Below are 17,505 nucleotides of genomic sequence, written 5' to 3' on the forward strand. Positions count from 1 at the left end.
TTCATAAATGAGAGCTTTGTGGGGTACAGTATTCTGGGTTGACAGTTTTTTCTCTTAAGACGTGGGATGGCAGCAGGGAAGACTTGGAATGTATCTCACCTTTCTTTTCCTGATCGGGGCTGCTGTAGTCTGGTCTTGCCTCACTCTCCAAAGCTGGTGCTGAGGCTCTCGGCTGCTGGGGTCCTCCACAGTGTCCCTCTAATTTGCATGGAGTTTCCTCCCTAACTCTTCCCTAAGACTGCACTCTCTCCACTTTTTAAAAACTATTTTCCCATCATACCAATGTAAAATGTTGTCTTTTAAGATGGTTTTTTCAATATCATGAAAAAGAACAAGGTGAAATCATTGCTGACTATTCAAAGGCAAACACCTAGAGTTCATGTTTTAGGTATACCCAGGTATTCCCTTCTACAGACACAATGGTAAAATAAGAGATCTTCCTCAATGCCCTCTATAAACTGCTTTTGTGATTCATGTGATGTTCAGCCATAGTATTTTATGATTGCAGTGTCTTGTGTACACAGGTCATGTCAGCTGTTGCTGGACAATCTAAAATGACAGTGGTTTTCATCAATAAATGATGAAATTCAACCCTAAGATAGGCAGGAGGCGTGTTGCATGGGACAGCGTGCACAGTTTGTGCATCAGTGGACCAAGGGAGGCCTTCAGAATAAATGTACCCAGATTTGTTCAGTGATCCTTAAGTAACTGCATTATCATACCCTGGGAACCAGAGTTCAAATCCCCCTTGTCTTTAAACAAACACCACCCTCTCTTCTTCCCCTTCCTTCTCATTTGAGTAGGTTCTCTGGTTGAATAGATCTAGAATTCAAGAATAGAATTAAGGGGTATGGATTCAGCCTACTAGTTGACCCACCTATTGGCACACTGTCGTACTAAAATAGAGGTCCTGGAGTTGAGTCTGGGCTCCACTTGAGTGTCCAGTTTCCTGCTCACGTGTACTCAGGGAGGTAACAGGTAGTTGGGTTCCTGCCACTCACATGGGAGACCGATATTGAGTTCCCAGCTTTGGCCTGGCTCAGTCCCAGCTGTTGTGGGCATTTGAAGTGAAACAATGGATGGGCGCTCTGCCTCTCACATAAAATACAATTTTTTGAAAGAATAGAAAGATGTATAGGGTGACTTTTAGTCTCTTTGCTGTATAACCTTTATGAAAACTTTTAATTTCTCTGGGCAATCTCTTTTATTTTTATTGATTTTATCTGAAAGGCTGAGAGAAAGATTCCCATCCACTGGTTTATTCCCCAAATGTCTGCAACAAGAGGGGCTGGAGTCAGGAACCCAATATTTGACCATCATTGCTGTCCTCCAGGATCTGCATTAGTAGGAAGCTGGAATTGTGACACGGCCTAGAAACCTCAGGTGTGAAAGTGTTGTTTTTTAAAAAAGATTTCTGTATCAGAAACAGTTACAGAGAGAAGGGAGAGGGAGAGATCTTCCATCCGCTGGTTGACTCCCCAAATGGCCACAATGGCTGGAGCTGCATCGATCCGCAGCCAGGAGCTTCTTCCAGGTCTCCCACCCGGACTTGGGCCATCTTCAGTTGCTTTCCCAGGCCATAGCAGAGAGCTGGATTGGAAGTGGAGCAGCCGGGTCTCGAACTGGAGTCTCTGTGAGGTGCTGGCACTGCAGGTAGAGGCTTTACCTGCTTAGCCACAGCACAGGCCCTGTGGGACAGTGTCTTGACCTGAACGCTTGGTCCCTGGGCATTCATTTTGTCAGCTGTGAAAGGCAAAGCTTGTTCCACTACTTCCCAAATCTCCCAGCTAAGCCAAAGCATAAGCCCTAGGGAAACAGATAAAACTTCTTTGTTTGGCATAAGCTCTGACAGCCTCTAGAGCTGGCTATGGCTGTACTTTCAATTTCCTTGAATGATGCTATTTAGAGATCATGATTTTTCTTATCCCAACTTCCTTTCCTAGCTCCTTCATACAACCCTCAAGTGAACATAAAAAACTTGACATCCCACTCCTTCACTCTGAGCTGGGAGAATTATTCCACAGAATACCAACCCAGTTTTATACTTGGCTACCACGTCTATCTCAAGTCCAAGGCAATGCAGTGCCACTCAGGATTTGAAGAGAGAACGCATTCAGGTGACATTTATTTTTGCTTGTTTACTCTTTCAAGACCTCATTATTTGAATTGTTTTAACTTACATAAAACATCAATGTGACTTGGTATTTTTAGAACTCAAAGCACCTTCAACCTAAGAAAACCTACCACTTAGCAAAGGATCTTGTTTTCCTTAATTCTAAGTCTCCTGGCAAGCTCTTACCTGCATTTCAATGTGTCCTCTGTATCACCAGCCTCCCTCGTTGGGTGGGGTTTTGGTTTGCTTTTGGTTTTTGCCTACTGTGCCATCTCCTGAAAATTTTACCAGTGTCTCTGGGACACTGATTTTTGGTTCATTAAGAGATGCTGATAGAGCTCTACCGTACTCTTCATAAATTTTTTTCTGCAAAATTTTTTTTGAACCACAGATGATTCAGTATGTTGCAAGTACAAAATTGACAACCCAGAACAGAAGATGTTCATTGCAGAAAACCTACAGCCAGAATCCTTGTATGAGTTTCTCGTCACTCCGTATACAAGTGTTGGGGAAGGCCCCAATGGCACTTTCAGGAATGTCACAACTCCGGATGAACACTGTGAGTCTGTCCCAGATCAAAAAGCCTTTCCTGAGAGGGTCTCTGGGAAACTAACAGATTACAGAACCATTGTGACAGGATTTGTCTGGATTAGGAGTTTTATTTTCCCCCTTTAAATGTACTTTGGGTTTTTTTATTTGAAAGACAGAGACTGTCCTGATGCCTGTTCATTCTGCAGATGTCTGCAATGGCCAGGGCTGAGCTGGGCCAAAGCAGGGAGCCCAGACTTAATCCCTGCCTCTCACGTGGGTGGCAGGGACCCAGGGAGTCAAGGCATTGTCTGCATACATTAGCAGGAAGCTGGATCAGAAGGAGAGCCAGGACTCTAATCAGGCACTCCAGTTTGGGATGTAAGTGCCCCAAGTGTATCGTAACCACTGCATCAGACATCTACCCCAGCTTAGGAAATTGCAACCATACCACCTTCTTCCCCGCCACTCTCTTCCTCTTTGTCATTTGTTGTTCCACAAAGAATGCTGCACAGAGTCCTCCTAGATAAGACAGATAAGAGTAGAGCTCCTCTCACTGATGATGGCCTTGGACCTTCCTCTTGCCTTCTCAGTGGCCCAAAGGGTTATGTCTCTGGCACTCTCAGAATGGACTGAAAATCATACGTGGTATATTTCAGTGTTGTCAACTGAAGAGCCACGGGCTGCTGTCGAGGCAAGGGCAGCAATGGGTTTCTCAGCAGAATTTCTCCCTGCAGCCAGTTTTCCTTCTGGCCAGTCTTCAGGGCTAACCGGAAATGGCTAGGTGGGGAGGAGCAGGGGCACTGAGCACCTGTTCACAAACTGCATGGTTCCAGATTTGGTCAGGGAAGGGAGAGATGAGGAGACAGTTTGGCCTAGGGTGGGTGTTTGGGGCTACAGTTAAGAAGCTGCTAAGGACATCTACATTTCTTTTTGGGATGTTTGTTGAGCCTAGCTCTACTATTTTTCAGCTTCCTACCGCTATGTATCTGTAAGACATCTGGTAATGGCTTAACCCATATGAGAATCCAAGGTTCCTGGCTTGGCCCAGCCCTGGCTATTGAGGGAATTTGGGGAGTGAACCCAGTGGATAAAAAATCTGTATCTTAAAAAAATTTTTTTTTTTTTAAAGCACATCTGGCTGCAAAGATGAAGGAGGAAGGGAGAACTGGTTGATAGGAAAATTTATTCCTTAGGCAAAATCCTGACGTCCAGGGAGCCGAAGTTGCTGAGAGAAGGGGAGAAAGGACCCTTGTCACTAAGGGTGTCAGAGAAGGTCCATCCTGGAAAAGACCTTGGAAAGTACTGTCATGCAAAAGTTACCAGCTTTCCTTGGTGCATGGAGTGTGGCTGTAGAACTGGGATGGCCTCATCGGGTAGGGACTATTACCCCAGGAGTGCCCTGGCCAGTGACACACACATAGTGGCTGCAGGGGCAGGCTGTAGCACTTGCTGCCAGTTCAGTGCTAGACTGAAACATAGCCTTAGGTCCCCAAATCAAAATCCAAAGCTCCCCCTTAGCTTAGGATTTGATGATTTACATTATTTGAGCACAACTGCCACTTTGGAATTAATTTTAAAATTATTTTAAAATATCTGGAAAGCAGAAAGACAGATGAGAGAAACAGTGAGCTAGAGGCCCCCATCTACCAGTTCACTCTTCACATGCCTGCACCAATCAGGAAGTCTGAAGCCAGGAATACAAGGACTCAAGTACTCGAGCTGTCACCTGCTCCCCTTCAGTACGCACAGTCGCAGAGCCGGGACTCCAATCCAGACCCTCTGAGACAGGACGCAGAGGCCCCACAAAGGGTCTTCACAGCTGCACCAAATGCCCACCACTGACATTTACTGTTGGGTTATTTTTCTTCCAGCTTTCAGATGTAATTGGTACATACATAGACAATTACCTAGGACACTATCCTGTAGGGTTCATTTACCTCCCTTAAGTTAACTCACGTTAGCCTTGGCTTATATCTTGATTACTAAAAACAAAGTATTTGAAATACTCTACTTGCAACATCCAATTAACTATACCTCAAACCTTATTAAATAGAAATCAGAAATACATACATTTGGGGCAGACACTGCTGCTTCGGATACCTGTGTCGCAGGTTGGAGTGCCTGGTAGAGTTCCAGTCCAGCTTCCTGCTAATGTGTGTCCCGGCAGGCAGCAGATGGCTCAAATACTTGGATTCCTGTCACCCACATGGGAGACCTGGATAGGGTTCTTGGCTCCTGGCTTTGACCTGGCCCACCCAGCCCCAGCTGTTACAGGCATCTGAGAGGTGAACCAGTGGATGGAAGATGGTTGTATATGTCCATTTATTTGAGCAACAGAGTAACAAAACTTTAAAATGTTGACATCTGCTAAAAAGAACAGAAGCACACAAAAAATTAAGTGAAATAGCAAAATTGTGCATAAATGTGTATTCTTTTTTTTTTTTTTTTTTTTTTAATTTACCTAAAAGGCAGAGTTGAGGAGAGGGGAGACAAAGAAAGATCTTTCATCTGCTGGTTCACTCCCCAAATGGCCTCAAGGGCCAGGGTCAGGCAGCTGAAGCCAGGAGCTGGGAGCCTCATCTAGGGGTCTCAAGCGGGTGCAGGGGCCCAAGTGCTTGGGGCCATTTTCTGCAGCTTTCCCAGGCAGGTTAGCAGGGAGCTGGATCAGAAGTGGAGCAGGCAGGTCTAGAACATGAACAAATTTGGGGTGCTGGTTTCACAAGCAGAGGCCTAACCTACTACGCCACAATGCCTGCCCCTTCACTGGTACATTTTAAAACAGTCTTGGTAAACTGTTGTAACCTTTCCTGTGAATGGCAGGCTAGATCCCTATATGGAGATAATGAGGCACAGGGAGGGAAGGTCAGTTGTTTTGACAGGTGTCGATCTGTACATCTGGCAACCATTTCATTCTGAACCTAAACATCATACTGAAATAACCTAGAAATAGGAATGAAAGTGATGACAAATGCCAAAATATCACCAAGGATGTGAAAATATTGAAACTCTCATACATTGCTGGCAGGGACAAAGTGGCACAAGCCGTTGTGGCAAATTGGTTCTATCTTCTAAAGTGAACATGTATAACTTAGATCTGAGTACTTACATTCCCAGGTATATGCCCTAAAGAATACCCATATAACCCCAAAGCAATACCCAAGACATGGACTAGAAAGTCCATAGCAGCACAGGTTATGAGAGTTGCAAACTAGAGATACCCATTTCCCATCCAATGGGAAGGATAAGGTAACGGTGGCATATTCACACAATGGAAATAATGTGGGCAAATCACAAAGGCAACGCCATGTGAAAGCCAGCCATGACTCTTGGTGTGTTTCCACGTAAGTATGGAAAGAGGCCATTCGTGTTGCTGAGCTAGGAGGGCCGTTTTGTTGGAAGGGGATAATGATGGCTCCCCATTGGAGCTTCCCTCTGATGTGTACTCTGAGAGTCAGAAGGTGTCTCTTTAACAATTTAGGTCCCTGTCAGCCATGTGGGAACCCAGAGCTCTCAGTGCCTGGCTTCAGTCTGGCCCAGCCTCAGCTGTTACGAACAATGGGGGGGGGGGGGGGTAACCCAGCAGATAAAGGCTCATTCTCTCAAATAAATCTTAAATGAATTAAGAATATATATATATCCCTTTCCTTCTCCTTCTTCAGCACATATTCTCATCCGTATCATACTGCCCATGATTCTTTGCGTCTTGCTCATCATGATCCTGTGTTACTGGAAAAGTCAATGGTAAGTGTATGAGGAAGGATTTAGCCAAGACTGGAAACAAGGAAAACTCTGGAAAGCCGTTAAGACAGAGATGACCTTGACTTGTGTGTATGATTATATATAAAGTTCTGAAGAGGAAAAGGACAAAGAAGGCTTACTGGAAATAGGAAACTTATTTCACAATTTTGCTTTCTAGGTCAATATACAAGGAAAATAACCAGCACTGAAAATAAAAAGATGGCCCAAGTTTGTCCCTAGCAATGGCTAATGCTCGTATTTTATTATAGGGTTGGTACTGTTCTATAGTGCTTTACATATAATAACTGTTACACTTAGAGCACTGTTGTCAAGAGTAGAACAGTTAATGCCATTTAACCAATGAGGATAGTAAAGCATGGGAGATTTAAGGAACTTGCCAAGTGACAGAGCAGGAATTAGAACCCAGGAATCAGACTCCACCATAGTCCTCACTCTTACTATTCCATTGCGTTGTGAAACTCAGTCTGGCTCTGGTTTTCCTAGGATGAAGGAGAAGTGTTACCCTGACATCCCAGATCCTTACAAGAGCAGCATCCTGTCAATGAAAAAATCCAAGGTGAATGTTGGGAAATACCTCTTAAGCTATTGGGATAGTTTCTGAGACCTCCTCAGGAAAATAAAAAGTAAAAGCCACTTTTGCTCCTACCAATGTGTAATTGGAGCTTTGATTTCTTCTGTCAGGGAAAAATCATGTGATTTCTAACAGTACCTGCAGTTAACTTGTGACCAAGAAGAAACAAAACTGAACCTCTAAGCACTTCACAGTTAATGCAGTTATATGAACATTCATGTCCACACATTTAATATGCTTCAATGACACATGCCCATTTTATTGACATATTTTTCCCCCCAGGAGAATCCTCACCCAACAATAATGAATGTCAAGGACTGCATTCCAGATGCTATTGAAGTTATAAACAAGGCTGAAGGGATTAAGACACAGTTCCCGGGCACCAGGAAGTCAGTGACAGAAACTGAACTAACTAGTCAGCCCGTCTACCTCTGCCTCATTGCAACAGAAAACAATTACTCCAGCCCCGGACCCTGTATCTGCTTTGAGAACCTTACCTATGAGGAAGCTTCTGCGTCTGGTTCTTGTGGCCATGGCCCAGTAACCCCTGAAGAACCTCCGAGTCAGCTGGGACTACTGGCCTCATCTGGCAGTTTCCTCAAGGCACTAGAAAAAAACTACATGAACTCCCTGGAAGAGAACCCCAGTGGAAACAGTATGTGTTATGTGTCCCAGTTGGCTTCACCCTTGTCTGGAGACAAGGAGAGTCTGCCAACAAACCCACCAATGCCGGCGCTCTGTTCAGAGTATAAAATGCAAATGGCAGTGCCCTCGTGCCTTGCGTCACCTCCACTCAGTGAAGACAGCAGCCTCTCCTCAGTTACCCTTTTAGGTGAAAGTGAACACTACAGTTAGCTAGCATACCATAATCCTTGATCTCTATGCTACACAGATAATAAGGGGAACATGGCTGGCACTAGTCCTTAATCACAGTAAGCTATTGCTATCTGCAGGTCTTATTTGCGTAGGACCACTGCAGTCTGACTTGGTTAGAGGTACTTGGAGAGGGCTCTTTCGAGATGGCGGCATCATAGGAACATGCTTCATTTGCTGCTGTTTGCTCCCCTTTTTAATAGGAGACCTGAGCTTGACATACAGGTAGGCACCAACCACTCTAGACCTCACCCACTCAAGATAGCTGTGGTCCTAGAAATTCAGTTTTTAATGAGAAAATATTTGTTAAAATTTATCCCCGCTTTAATACCTTCAGAGTAAAGCTATTAAAGTCTTTACACTAACAATTTGCGCCCTTTATTAAAGTGAAAAAGTCACAGGTATTTAGGATCACCACAGGTTTTGGACTTCAAAGTTTGTAGGTTACTGACATAGTAAAATTTCAGGAGCACAGACCTAATAGGTTACGATTTGGATCTCCAGTGCTCCTGTTTGCCTTGCTAGTGGGACAGTGGGATGGAAGAGGAATTCGTGGCTCAGTGTTAACATAGAAGACTGATGTCTGCTGAGCAGTAGTGATATTCTATTACAATTTTTGATGACTACCTCAAGAGTAGAAAAACATATTAATCTCATTAACATTTTGAGTCTTTTTTCCCCAGAACTATACATGATCTATTTTTACTTAGCATCCTTTGGACTCTGCAATAGGTTGTCAGGGTCAACACAGCACACTTTGTCTTCCTACTGTGCTAAATTAATAGAATTTAATATAATTGTGAAAAGTTCTAGGGAGAGGGAAATTGTGCTGGCTCCAGGGCAACCCTGTCTTCTTGAAACCAAAATATGCAAATCTTCTGGTATATACCATGTTCTCTATACCTGCTAATTTGTCCTATTTCTAGATGATCACAAGGGAGGATTCCTTTTTGTTTTGCTGACTGCCAAGTGGTAGAAATGACTGCCTATGTTCAGGTGTCTGCTACCCAGTGCTCTGCACTGTGCCACTTCACCCTGAACAGAGACAAACTGTATCAACATCTCAAAACAGTGGTTGTCCCTTGGCCTAAATGTACCGGCATAATCCAGTAGTCAGTTAACCAAAACCAGAAAATATTTTAACAAATATCTTACACTATTCCATAAAGCAGAACTTGAATTTACTGTGTGCTAAGCACTACACTGAATCCATGCGCCGCCTTCCATCTCTCCAGCCCTCGCTGAAGCACTGTCCACCGAAATACCTTGTTTGTGGATTATATAGTTAGGCTGATGATGGTTCTCGCTGTACTGAACGTATATAGCCTTATTACTCCCTAAACATTATAGCAACTATTTACATAGTATTACATTGTACTAGGCATTATCATCTAGAGAGGACTTAGAAGTTCGCAGGAGCTGTGTGGGTTATATGCAAACACTACGCCATTTCACATTAAGGGACTAGAGCCATCTGTGGACTTGAGACTCCATAGGATATCCTGTTACCAGCCCCCCATGGATACTGAGGAATAATTACTGCTGTTTAAGCTTTTCATTGTTTTCCTTACTTATAAAAAACCATGCCATCTGCTGGGAAAAATGGGTTATGTGCTCCTAATGTGTACTAGGAAGCGGTATTTTGCTGAGCCTAGGTGTTGTGAGACTTTGGTGCCAGTATTGTCATCACTTATCCTATTTATCTCCCTTTGTCAAGCAATTTTACTTTTCATTTGAAACCTGTACAGACATGTCAAGGTCACTGATTTGTAAATGGTATCCTTTGTATAATTTTTATAAAATAATCCACAAAACCTTTAAGTCATTTTTGCTGTTGCAAATACCCTTAATTAAAAGATTGTACCATTACCTTTTACCTACCTCAGGGCAATGAAACCTGCTTAGTATAGACAGTAAATTACCACATAAGTTTACTAAAAATGTAAATTACTGGGTCCCAATGCAAACTTCCTAGTCAAAAATTCCAGATCCTGTGCTGCAGAAACTAGTTCACGGCATTCTGCAACATACTAAACTTTGAAAATCAATGCTTTCTACCACATGGAGACTTTTTTTTTTTTTTTGACAGGTACACTTTCTAAAAATACTTATCAATTGGAAATGCTAGGCTACAAAGCTTTGTGTTTACAATCTCATCATGACCTGTATTTATGGTTTTAAGCATACTTCTCCAACATTCATAACCAAATAAATTGGCAGCTAAAACGTTAGTTTTTGGTAACATGAGGGTTCATAGAAAATGGAACTAAAAGTTCATTTTGGTCAAATTTTTAGAATCCAGGCAGGTTCTTTTACAATGAATATTTACCATTAACTTTTCAAAGACACTCTGGTAGATGCCATTTTGACATTATTTTAAGAAACTCTGAAATTTATATTTTCCTGTCAGAAATACCTGGATTTAGGGGCCGGCACTGTGGCATAGTAGGTTAAGCATCCGCCTCTGGCTCCAGCATCCCATATGGGTGCCGATTTGAATCCCAGCTGCTCCACTTCCGATCTTGCTCCCTGCTGATGGCCTGCGAAAGCAGTAGAAGATAGTGCAAGTGCTTGGGCCCCTGTACCTCTGCGGGAGACCCGGAAAAAGCTCCTGGCTTCAGGTCGGCCTAGTTCTTGTAGCTGCAGCCATATGGGGAATGAAACAGTGGATGGAAGACCTCTCTGTCTCCAATTCTGCCCCTCAAGTAAATACATGTATCTTTACAAAAAGCACCTGGATTTAATTTTAAAATTGCATCACAGAGAATTACAAGTGTACATAACAGAATAGTTGAGTGAACCCTTACGTAACATTGGTTCCCATGGTCCCTATCCATGGCTGTTTCAGTGACATTCACACCCTACACCCCTATTTGCCCTCTATCCCTTAGGTTATTTTGAAGCAATTCATTTTAAAACCTAGCCAAGAAGAATTCCATGTAAAACCAAACCAGTAACAGGCTACTGTGGTGGTGGGCAGCACTGGAATTGCCTATAAAATCCATAGAACCAGGCTACAGAGCAGCTGTCAGCAATGTGCATGGTTCCTTGTGGGTTCAGGCTGGGAGCAGGGACCCAGTTACACAGCAGTAACAGACCTGCTGAAAATGCCTGCATCCTCACATCTAACCCATCCTAGTTACAATCAGCCTAATTATCTACTAAAAGGTATATTAGAATTAAATTGCTGACAATTTAACATCTCTTAAAAGCTCTGTTGGGGGCCGGTGCTGTGGTATAGTGGGTGAAGCCACTGGCTGCAGTGCTGGCATCCCATAGGGACATCTGTTTGTGTCCCGGCTGCTCCACTCCCAGTATAACTTTCTGCGATGGCCCGGGGAAGCAGTGGAAGATGGCCCAAGTCCTTGGGCCCCAGTGTGGGAGATCCAGAAGAAGCTCCTGGCTTCGGATCGGCGCAGCTCTGGCTGTCGAGGCCATCTGGGGAGTGAACCAGCAGATGGAAGACCTCTCTCTCTCTCTGCCTCTGCAACTTTGCCTTTCAAATAAATAGTAATTATTATGTTTAAAAACGGCTCTGTTACAAGCTTAGCTGGCTTTCATCTCAAAGAATTTACAAAGTATGTTAAAAACACTGTGCATAACGTATACTTCCAAAGTCCTGCAAGAAGTATAACAAAATAGTCTTCAGAATTGGCAGTAAAATGCTGTCTAGGACAGGTACTGGGGGCAACGGTTAGAATGCTGCTTGGGATACCTGCATCTCCATTTCCAATCCAGCTTCCTGTTAATACACATCCTGGGAGGAAGCAGATAATAACGTAAATACCTGGGACCCTGCCACCTATGTGAGAGATCCAGATGAAATTCCTGGCTCTTGGCTCTGATCTGGCCCAGCTCTGGCTGTTGCAGGCATCTGTGGTGTGAACCAGCAGATGGAAGATCTTTATTTCCCTCTGTGCTTTTCAAATAAATTTTTATAAAGGACGTCTACAACATAGCAAAGTTTGAAGGACTAAGCATATGTAGTCTCAGTCCTCTAAGAAAAACATTAAAGAAATGGTTTGACATTTTGTTAAAATCAATACAGAATACCTAGTGTGTGTGTATATATATATATATATATATTTAAGTTTTAGTTATTTGAAAGGCAGCATGAGAGAGGTATCTTCCTTCTTCTAGTTCATTCCCCCAAACGACCACAACAGGTGGGGCTGGACCAGGCTGAAACCAGGAGCCAGGGATCCCATCTGGGTCTTCCACAAGGGTGGCAGAGGCCCAAATATTTGAGAATATCTGCTGCTTCCTAGGATGGTCATTAACAGGAAGTTGGATCAGAAGCAGGGCTAGGACCCAATCCCAGGCACTCCAATATGTGATAAAGGTGACCCAAGTGACAGCCTAACCCACTGTGCCACACCACCAACCTCTTATTTTCCTATGTGAAAGTTTTAAAAATGAAAGCAGCTTTTAAAAGTTCAGCTAAATCACTTTTTTCAGAGATCAGCAGCATGACAGCAACTATGCTTTAGAGTGTATGTGGGGGGTCAACTACATGTTTCAATGACATATAGTGAAAGGTAATGGGGAAAATGACAAAGAAATGTACTTAGAAGTCAAAGTGTCTGCGAGAAATCTATTTCTGAAGGTGAACCATTTGTTTTTACCATATATTTTTTAACTGTAACAGACCATAGCTTTAAAAACATCAAATTTTATTCTCCAGAATTATCATTTCCCCTGTGGTATTTTTTTTCTAGCCACTAGGTGGCTATCTGTCAGCCTCACTGATCAGACCAGTTTATGCATTCGATCAAAATACCTTCCAAAGAAGTCACTACTGTCACATCATCTCTCATTATGTATGATTCACTCTACCTCAAATTCACAGCTGTTGTATCTAAATATAGATTCATTTCTCATCCCCGTTTATAATGATGACTTGAGATTCAAAATGAAAAGCAAAAGATGCCTTTAAAAAAGATGATTAAATTATGATAACTGAGAAAGTCCGAGCATTTGGAAAAAAGCTACTCAGGTTGTTACTGAACCAGCCTGTGAGCCTGTGGCAACTAAATAAAATTCACTTTTCCAGGGAGTCACATGTATTACAAAAGCTTTACATGATTCAACTTAAGGCCATATGAATACAGGTTAAGTTTTCAAATAAAACAACACAAGTTTAAGAATTTTAAGTACATTTTATTAACAATGTATCCCTTTGATAAGATTATGCTTCAGGAGGCTTTTTAATGCCCTTGACATAAACTGTACACATTATACAAAAACAATGAAAACCACAACAAAAAAATCAAGATGAGCAAAACCATCTGGGGACAAATCTTATTTAAATTATACACAACTCAATGAAATATTCTTACGGAAAATATATAAATACTTTTTCTTTCTATGTTACAGTTATACAATATAAATCAGATCTCAATGTCTGTTCAGTGACCTACAAACACCAGAACCTCCAAATATGTAGCAGCGTATTACTAAATAAAAAAGAAAATCCTGTGGTTAGAGAGTAAGTCTGAGATTTTTTTTTCACAATCCCTTACCACCTTTCCTAAGTAATTTACACCATTGTTTTACAATGCAGCTTTAGGGTTTCTGACAGGCCAGTAATGGAACATTACACAACAATTATCTATAAAAGTTCTTTCACTCTCCCTCTCTGCCCTCACGACTTTGTAGTTTGTGCTAAATCAACCTAGTTAAATGGCAAAATTGTAAGGTTTGCTTTTTTTGGCATAAATTATGTTTCTCAAATTAAATATTTTATAAAGAAAGTCAAACAAAATGTGCAATTTATGCATGCTGTGGCATAGCTATCCACCTACATTACAAAAATACTTCACTGGGGGGAAACATCTACATTCTGTGAGTCAAATAAACCTAGCATGAAGGAAAAGGAAGAACACTTCTAGAAAAATTCTCAGATTTCAATGTTCTTTGATAAAGTACTGCTATTAATCTCATGGGTATGCTCTGTAACAAAACTCTCACTGCAGCAACACTCTTGAAAATTAAAACGGTAACAAGGTATTTTGTAAATATGAAGAAGAGAGAGATCTGTCTTAAGTTTTGGAAAATCTGACATGTCTGTTCATTCCAAACAGCTTTTCTCATAAAAATTTTTCATTTCTCTTCTCTCTCATGTTTTCATGGATCATGAATTTGAGACAAAACTGGAAGCACAGGACTACAGGGGAATAAAACCTTACTTCCAAAGAACACTTCCCAAAGTAGTTTACAAAATTCACCTCACACAAAATTAGCACCTCACTCTTACCATGCAAAAATAGCTGCAGTCATAATTTGAATAACAATTTGGTTTTTATTGCTTAATGATCTGTGCTTTAACATGGGGATACAAGGCATCCTCTGAATGGAATGAAATAAAATTTTATATAAATAGCAGTAGGTAAATCTAAACAAATTGCATCGACATCTTGCTACTGAACACTGGGCCTTTGTGACATGCCCTGTAAGACTCAGCTTTAATGATCTCAAGCTCTAGAGAAAAGAGCTAGAAATGACTAAAGCCATGATTTCAAAAGGAATCTACAAGCATTACTGTGTTGTTACAATAATGTGTACACTTCCAAAGAGCCTCTTTTAATGTCAGTGTTTTACAGAAAGTCCTTATGCTACTAACCTTTATTAGAAAAATTTAATTATGAGGGAATAGATTTTCTCCCCTACTCAAATCTACCTAAGCATAAACAGAAAATAAAAGCATAAGAAATTTTAGATCATATTTAGTTATAAATATTAAATTTCCAATTTCTATATTTATATTTACTTAGTTTTTGAAGCTGAAATCTGTTTTGCAAGAAACAAAACTGAATTAGAAATTAGAAATGAAAACTTACTTGACAATTAGAAATTCACAGTTTACAACCAGTACAACTGCCCAAACTCCTTCAAATTATCCAAAATTAGCAATATTACAAATTTATATGGACTAAGATTAATTCTAAAACAGTGAAAAACTACTGACATTATTTTGGTATTCTATAATCTCATAATATCTATTATTTATAGATGATTTTCTCCATTATTTCTATTGCCACTGACACCATTCCTAATCTTTTCCACTATAATATTTTTAAACATCTAAGTTAATTACTTGGCACTGCATGTATTTTTCATCATAAAAGTCTACTTTTAAACAAACAAGTACTCGAAGCAAACGTATTAGACCTGTCAGTGAAATCATGGATAAACCAAATAGCACTATAAATGTTAAGTGTAGACACTTTTTCCTTACTATACTGGTAACCACAAAGCTCTATTTCCCCAAAGTAAGTGCTATATAAGCAGATATGAAGATACATACATAACACGTCTTTCAAAATAACAGTCCAAAAAAACTGTTCAGCCTAATACTTATAATTAAGCCTTAATTTCAGGATGAATGATGGAGGGGAAGGAAGGGTCCCAGGAATGGGGATGGCTGTGTGTACGTTAACAAAAAGGAATTACCGTTAACTTTTGAAGGATTAAACCACAGATTTTTTTATACTCTATATTAACTGAGGTAGTGTTTAAAATGAATGTCTAAAATATGTTAATCTTATTTATGAATAAGACTACTACATTACTTCCTTTGGAGTTTGTAACCACTATTTGGTCTAGTATTTCTGACATTTGGTTCTCTGGAAAGGCAGTTTAATTATCCAAGACCAAAGACCAACATGACAGGCAACGTTCTTAGAAGTACTGTTGACACTTAAACACTTGGGTTCAGTGATAAAAGTTAAAAAATTATTTTATCTTCATTGGATTTTGTGAGAGAAAATCTGAAGAACTGCTTTTTAACATAGGCAGCAGCTTACAGCCCTTATCTGCTTTTGTTTATAATGTAAGTTGCTACACAGTGCACATAAGAACAATTCACTGAAGTGCAGTCAAAGAGGTGTTAGGAAGTGAGACGAAATTCATCATCCCAAATGGAATTTTCAGTGCCAGGAAATTAAGAAACAAAAGAGTATCTCTGTTGGATTTTTTTTGTTTCTTTTTGTTTTGTTTTGCTTTTAAGTTTCACAGGTGATTCACAGAGATCTCAAAGAACAAGCCCATTACAAAAAGGATCTGTCTGTAACGTGGGAAAACAGTGACCCATGACTGTGGCAAGGCTGATGCATACTTGTAAAACGGTATACACAAATCAATTTCAAAAGGGTCCTGATCAGCCCAGCTGGATTTTTTTCTATTTTTACTTACATATATAGAGATCTCAAAAAGATACTCCATTCATTTACAAGCATTCTAATGATGATGGCCATGCTATTTTATATACAAATTTGCATATATGTTTAATTCCTGTAAAGATTTCCAGGTATCTTTATACATATACAAATTAAACAAAACCTTGCCCTCATCAACTTAATAACTTCACAAATGTGATAAAGGCAACTATTGTACTCATAAACTCACCTATCACTGCATTTAGCTTGTGCAAAACAAGAACACTGATATAAACATTAAGTTACTGCTGCTTTAGAATTTGGTACTTAAGGCTTTTCACTACAATTTTTAATCTTAATGACATATCCCATTAATGATTTTTTAAAAAAGAAATATGGCTCTTCTTTTCCCATGGAATGTGTACATTGTAAGCTAACTTATCTCTTTCTCAGAAGATCCAGAGTGTATTTAATGCTTTCTTTTGCTTTAGGTCTAAATGAATAAATAGTGCATGTTCAAGTTCCCATTTAAAATGATGACCTGGGAAGTTGATGAAAACGGAAGTCCACTGAAAATACGTGTTCTATGAGTGGGGAATATTTTAATTCAATTATAAAATGATTTTCTGATTTCAGTCAGGAACTGTAGTGAAAAACCTCAATTGGTTCAAATAGCCTATAAAAACACACTGCAACCAACTGAAAAGACAGAAAACAAGTAAGAATCTTCATGGAAGTGTAATAACAGAAAAATAACTTATATGTCCCGGGTTGTTGCGGCTCTTCTTTAACTCTGAGGTTGCAAACCTCGGAAGTAGTGTTACAAACCTTAAGGAAAATGGGAAGGGCCAAAGTTCCCCCTTTTAATACCGGCAGTTGTAGCACACCCCATTGTAGTAACAGGATGCAGCCTCAAAGACACTGATCCCTGGTTTCCTCGAATTAGTTAACAAACAAGGCATCTTTAAATTTATTCTAAGAAAAGAATTCAGAAACAACTGTGTGAAGGGTGCTTCTGCATATCCTATCATTGTTCCACTGTTTTATTTTTAAAATGGAAAATTAGAAAACCTGTGTAGGTATTCAGTGCTTGGCTCTTGCATACAATGGTAACTGAAACTAGTAAAACTAGTAATGGATCATAAGCCCCGCAAAGGGCTCAACAGAGGAAAAAAGGAAGTTGTTTTGGTTAAGGATGTCAGCAGTTCCAACTGTTCATGTACCAGTAATTGCTGGAACAGTACACAGAAGATACTCCTGTCTTTGCTGCCCAGTCAGTATTTTCTGAGGCTTTTAAGAAATCCACAAATATGAATATATATAGTAAATAGCTATATACATCATAAATATGAGGTCAGGATTCAGCAGATGTATCAAGTACAGGTTGCTTTGGTGGTGTTGCCAACACAGCCTCTGCTTCTTCATGCATCTGGCAAAGACGTGGCCAACAGTTAATGACTTTTATGATAATAGTATGTAATACAGATATAATCTCTCTTTTA

At 40.4% G+C, this 17,505-nt stretch overlaps 2 protein-coding genes across 13 annotated transcripts in view; one reads left to right on the forward strand and one right to left on the reverse strand.

Annotated features, from left to right (window-relative positions):
- The window catches only part of OSMR (oncostatin M receptor), a 72,254-nt gene extending 62,538 nt beyond the window's left edge, over positions 1-9,716 (forward strand). For all 5 annotated transcript variants that reach the window (XM_062211694.1, XM_062211693.1, XM_062211695.1 and 2 more), the window contains 5 exons: positions 1,944-2,117; positions 2,505-2,672; positions 6,304-6,385; positions 6,887-6,959; positions 7,257-9,716. In XM_062211694.1, the coding sequence (XP_062067678.1) occupies positions 1,944-2,117; positions 2,505-2,672; positions 6,304-6,385; positions 6,887-6,959; positions 7,257-7,829 (1,070 nt within the window). In that variant the 3' untranslated portion in view covers positions 7,830-9,716. The remainder of the gene's footprint in view (positions 1-1,943; positions 2,118-2,504; positions 2,673-6,303; positions 6,386-6,886; positions 6,960-7,256) is intronic.
- A 3,290-nt stretch (positions 9,717-13,006) lies between these two features.
- RICTOR (RPTOR independent companion of MTOR complex 2) overlaps positions 13,007-17,505 on the reverse strand; it is a 150,579-nt gene continuing 146,080 nt past the window's right edge. For all 8 annotated transcript variants that reach the window (XM_062211685.1, XM_062211690.1, XM_062211687.1 and 5 more), the window contains one exon: positions 13,007-17,432. In XM_062211685.1, the coding sequence (XP_062067669.1) occupies positions 17,358-17,432 (75 nt within the window). In that variant the 3' untranslated portion in view covers positions 13,007-17,357. The remainder of the gene's footprint in view (positions 17,433-17,505) is intronic.

Source organism: Lepus europaeus, chromosome 15, assembly GCF_033115175.1.
Source record: "Lepus europaeus isolate LE1 chromosome 15, mLepTim1.pri, whole genome shotgun sequence".
NCBI classification, from domain to species: domain Eukaryota; kingdom Metazoa; phylum Chordata; class Mammalia; order Lagomorpha; family Leporidae; genus Lepus; species Lepus europaeus.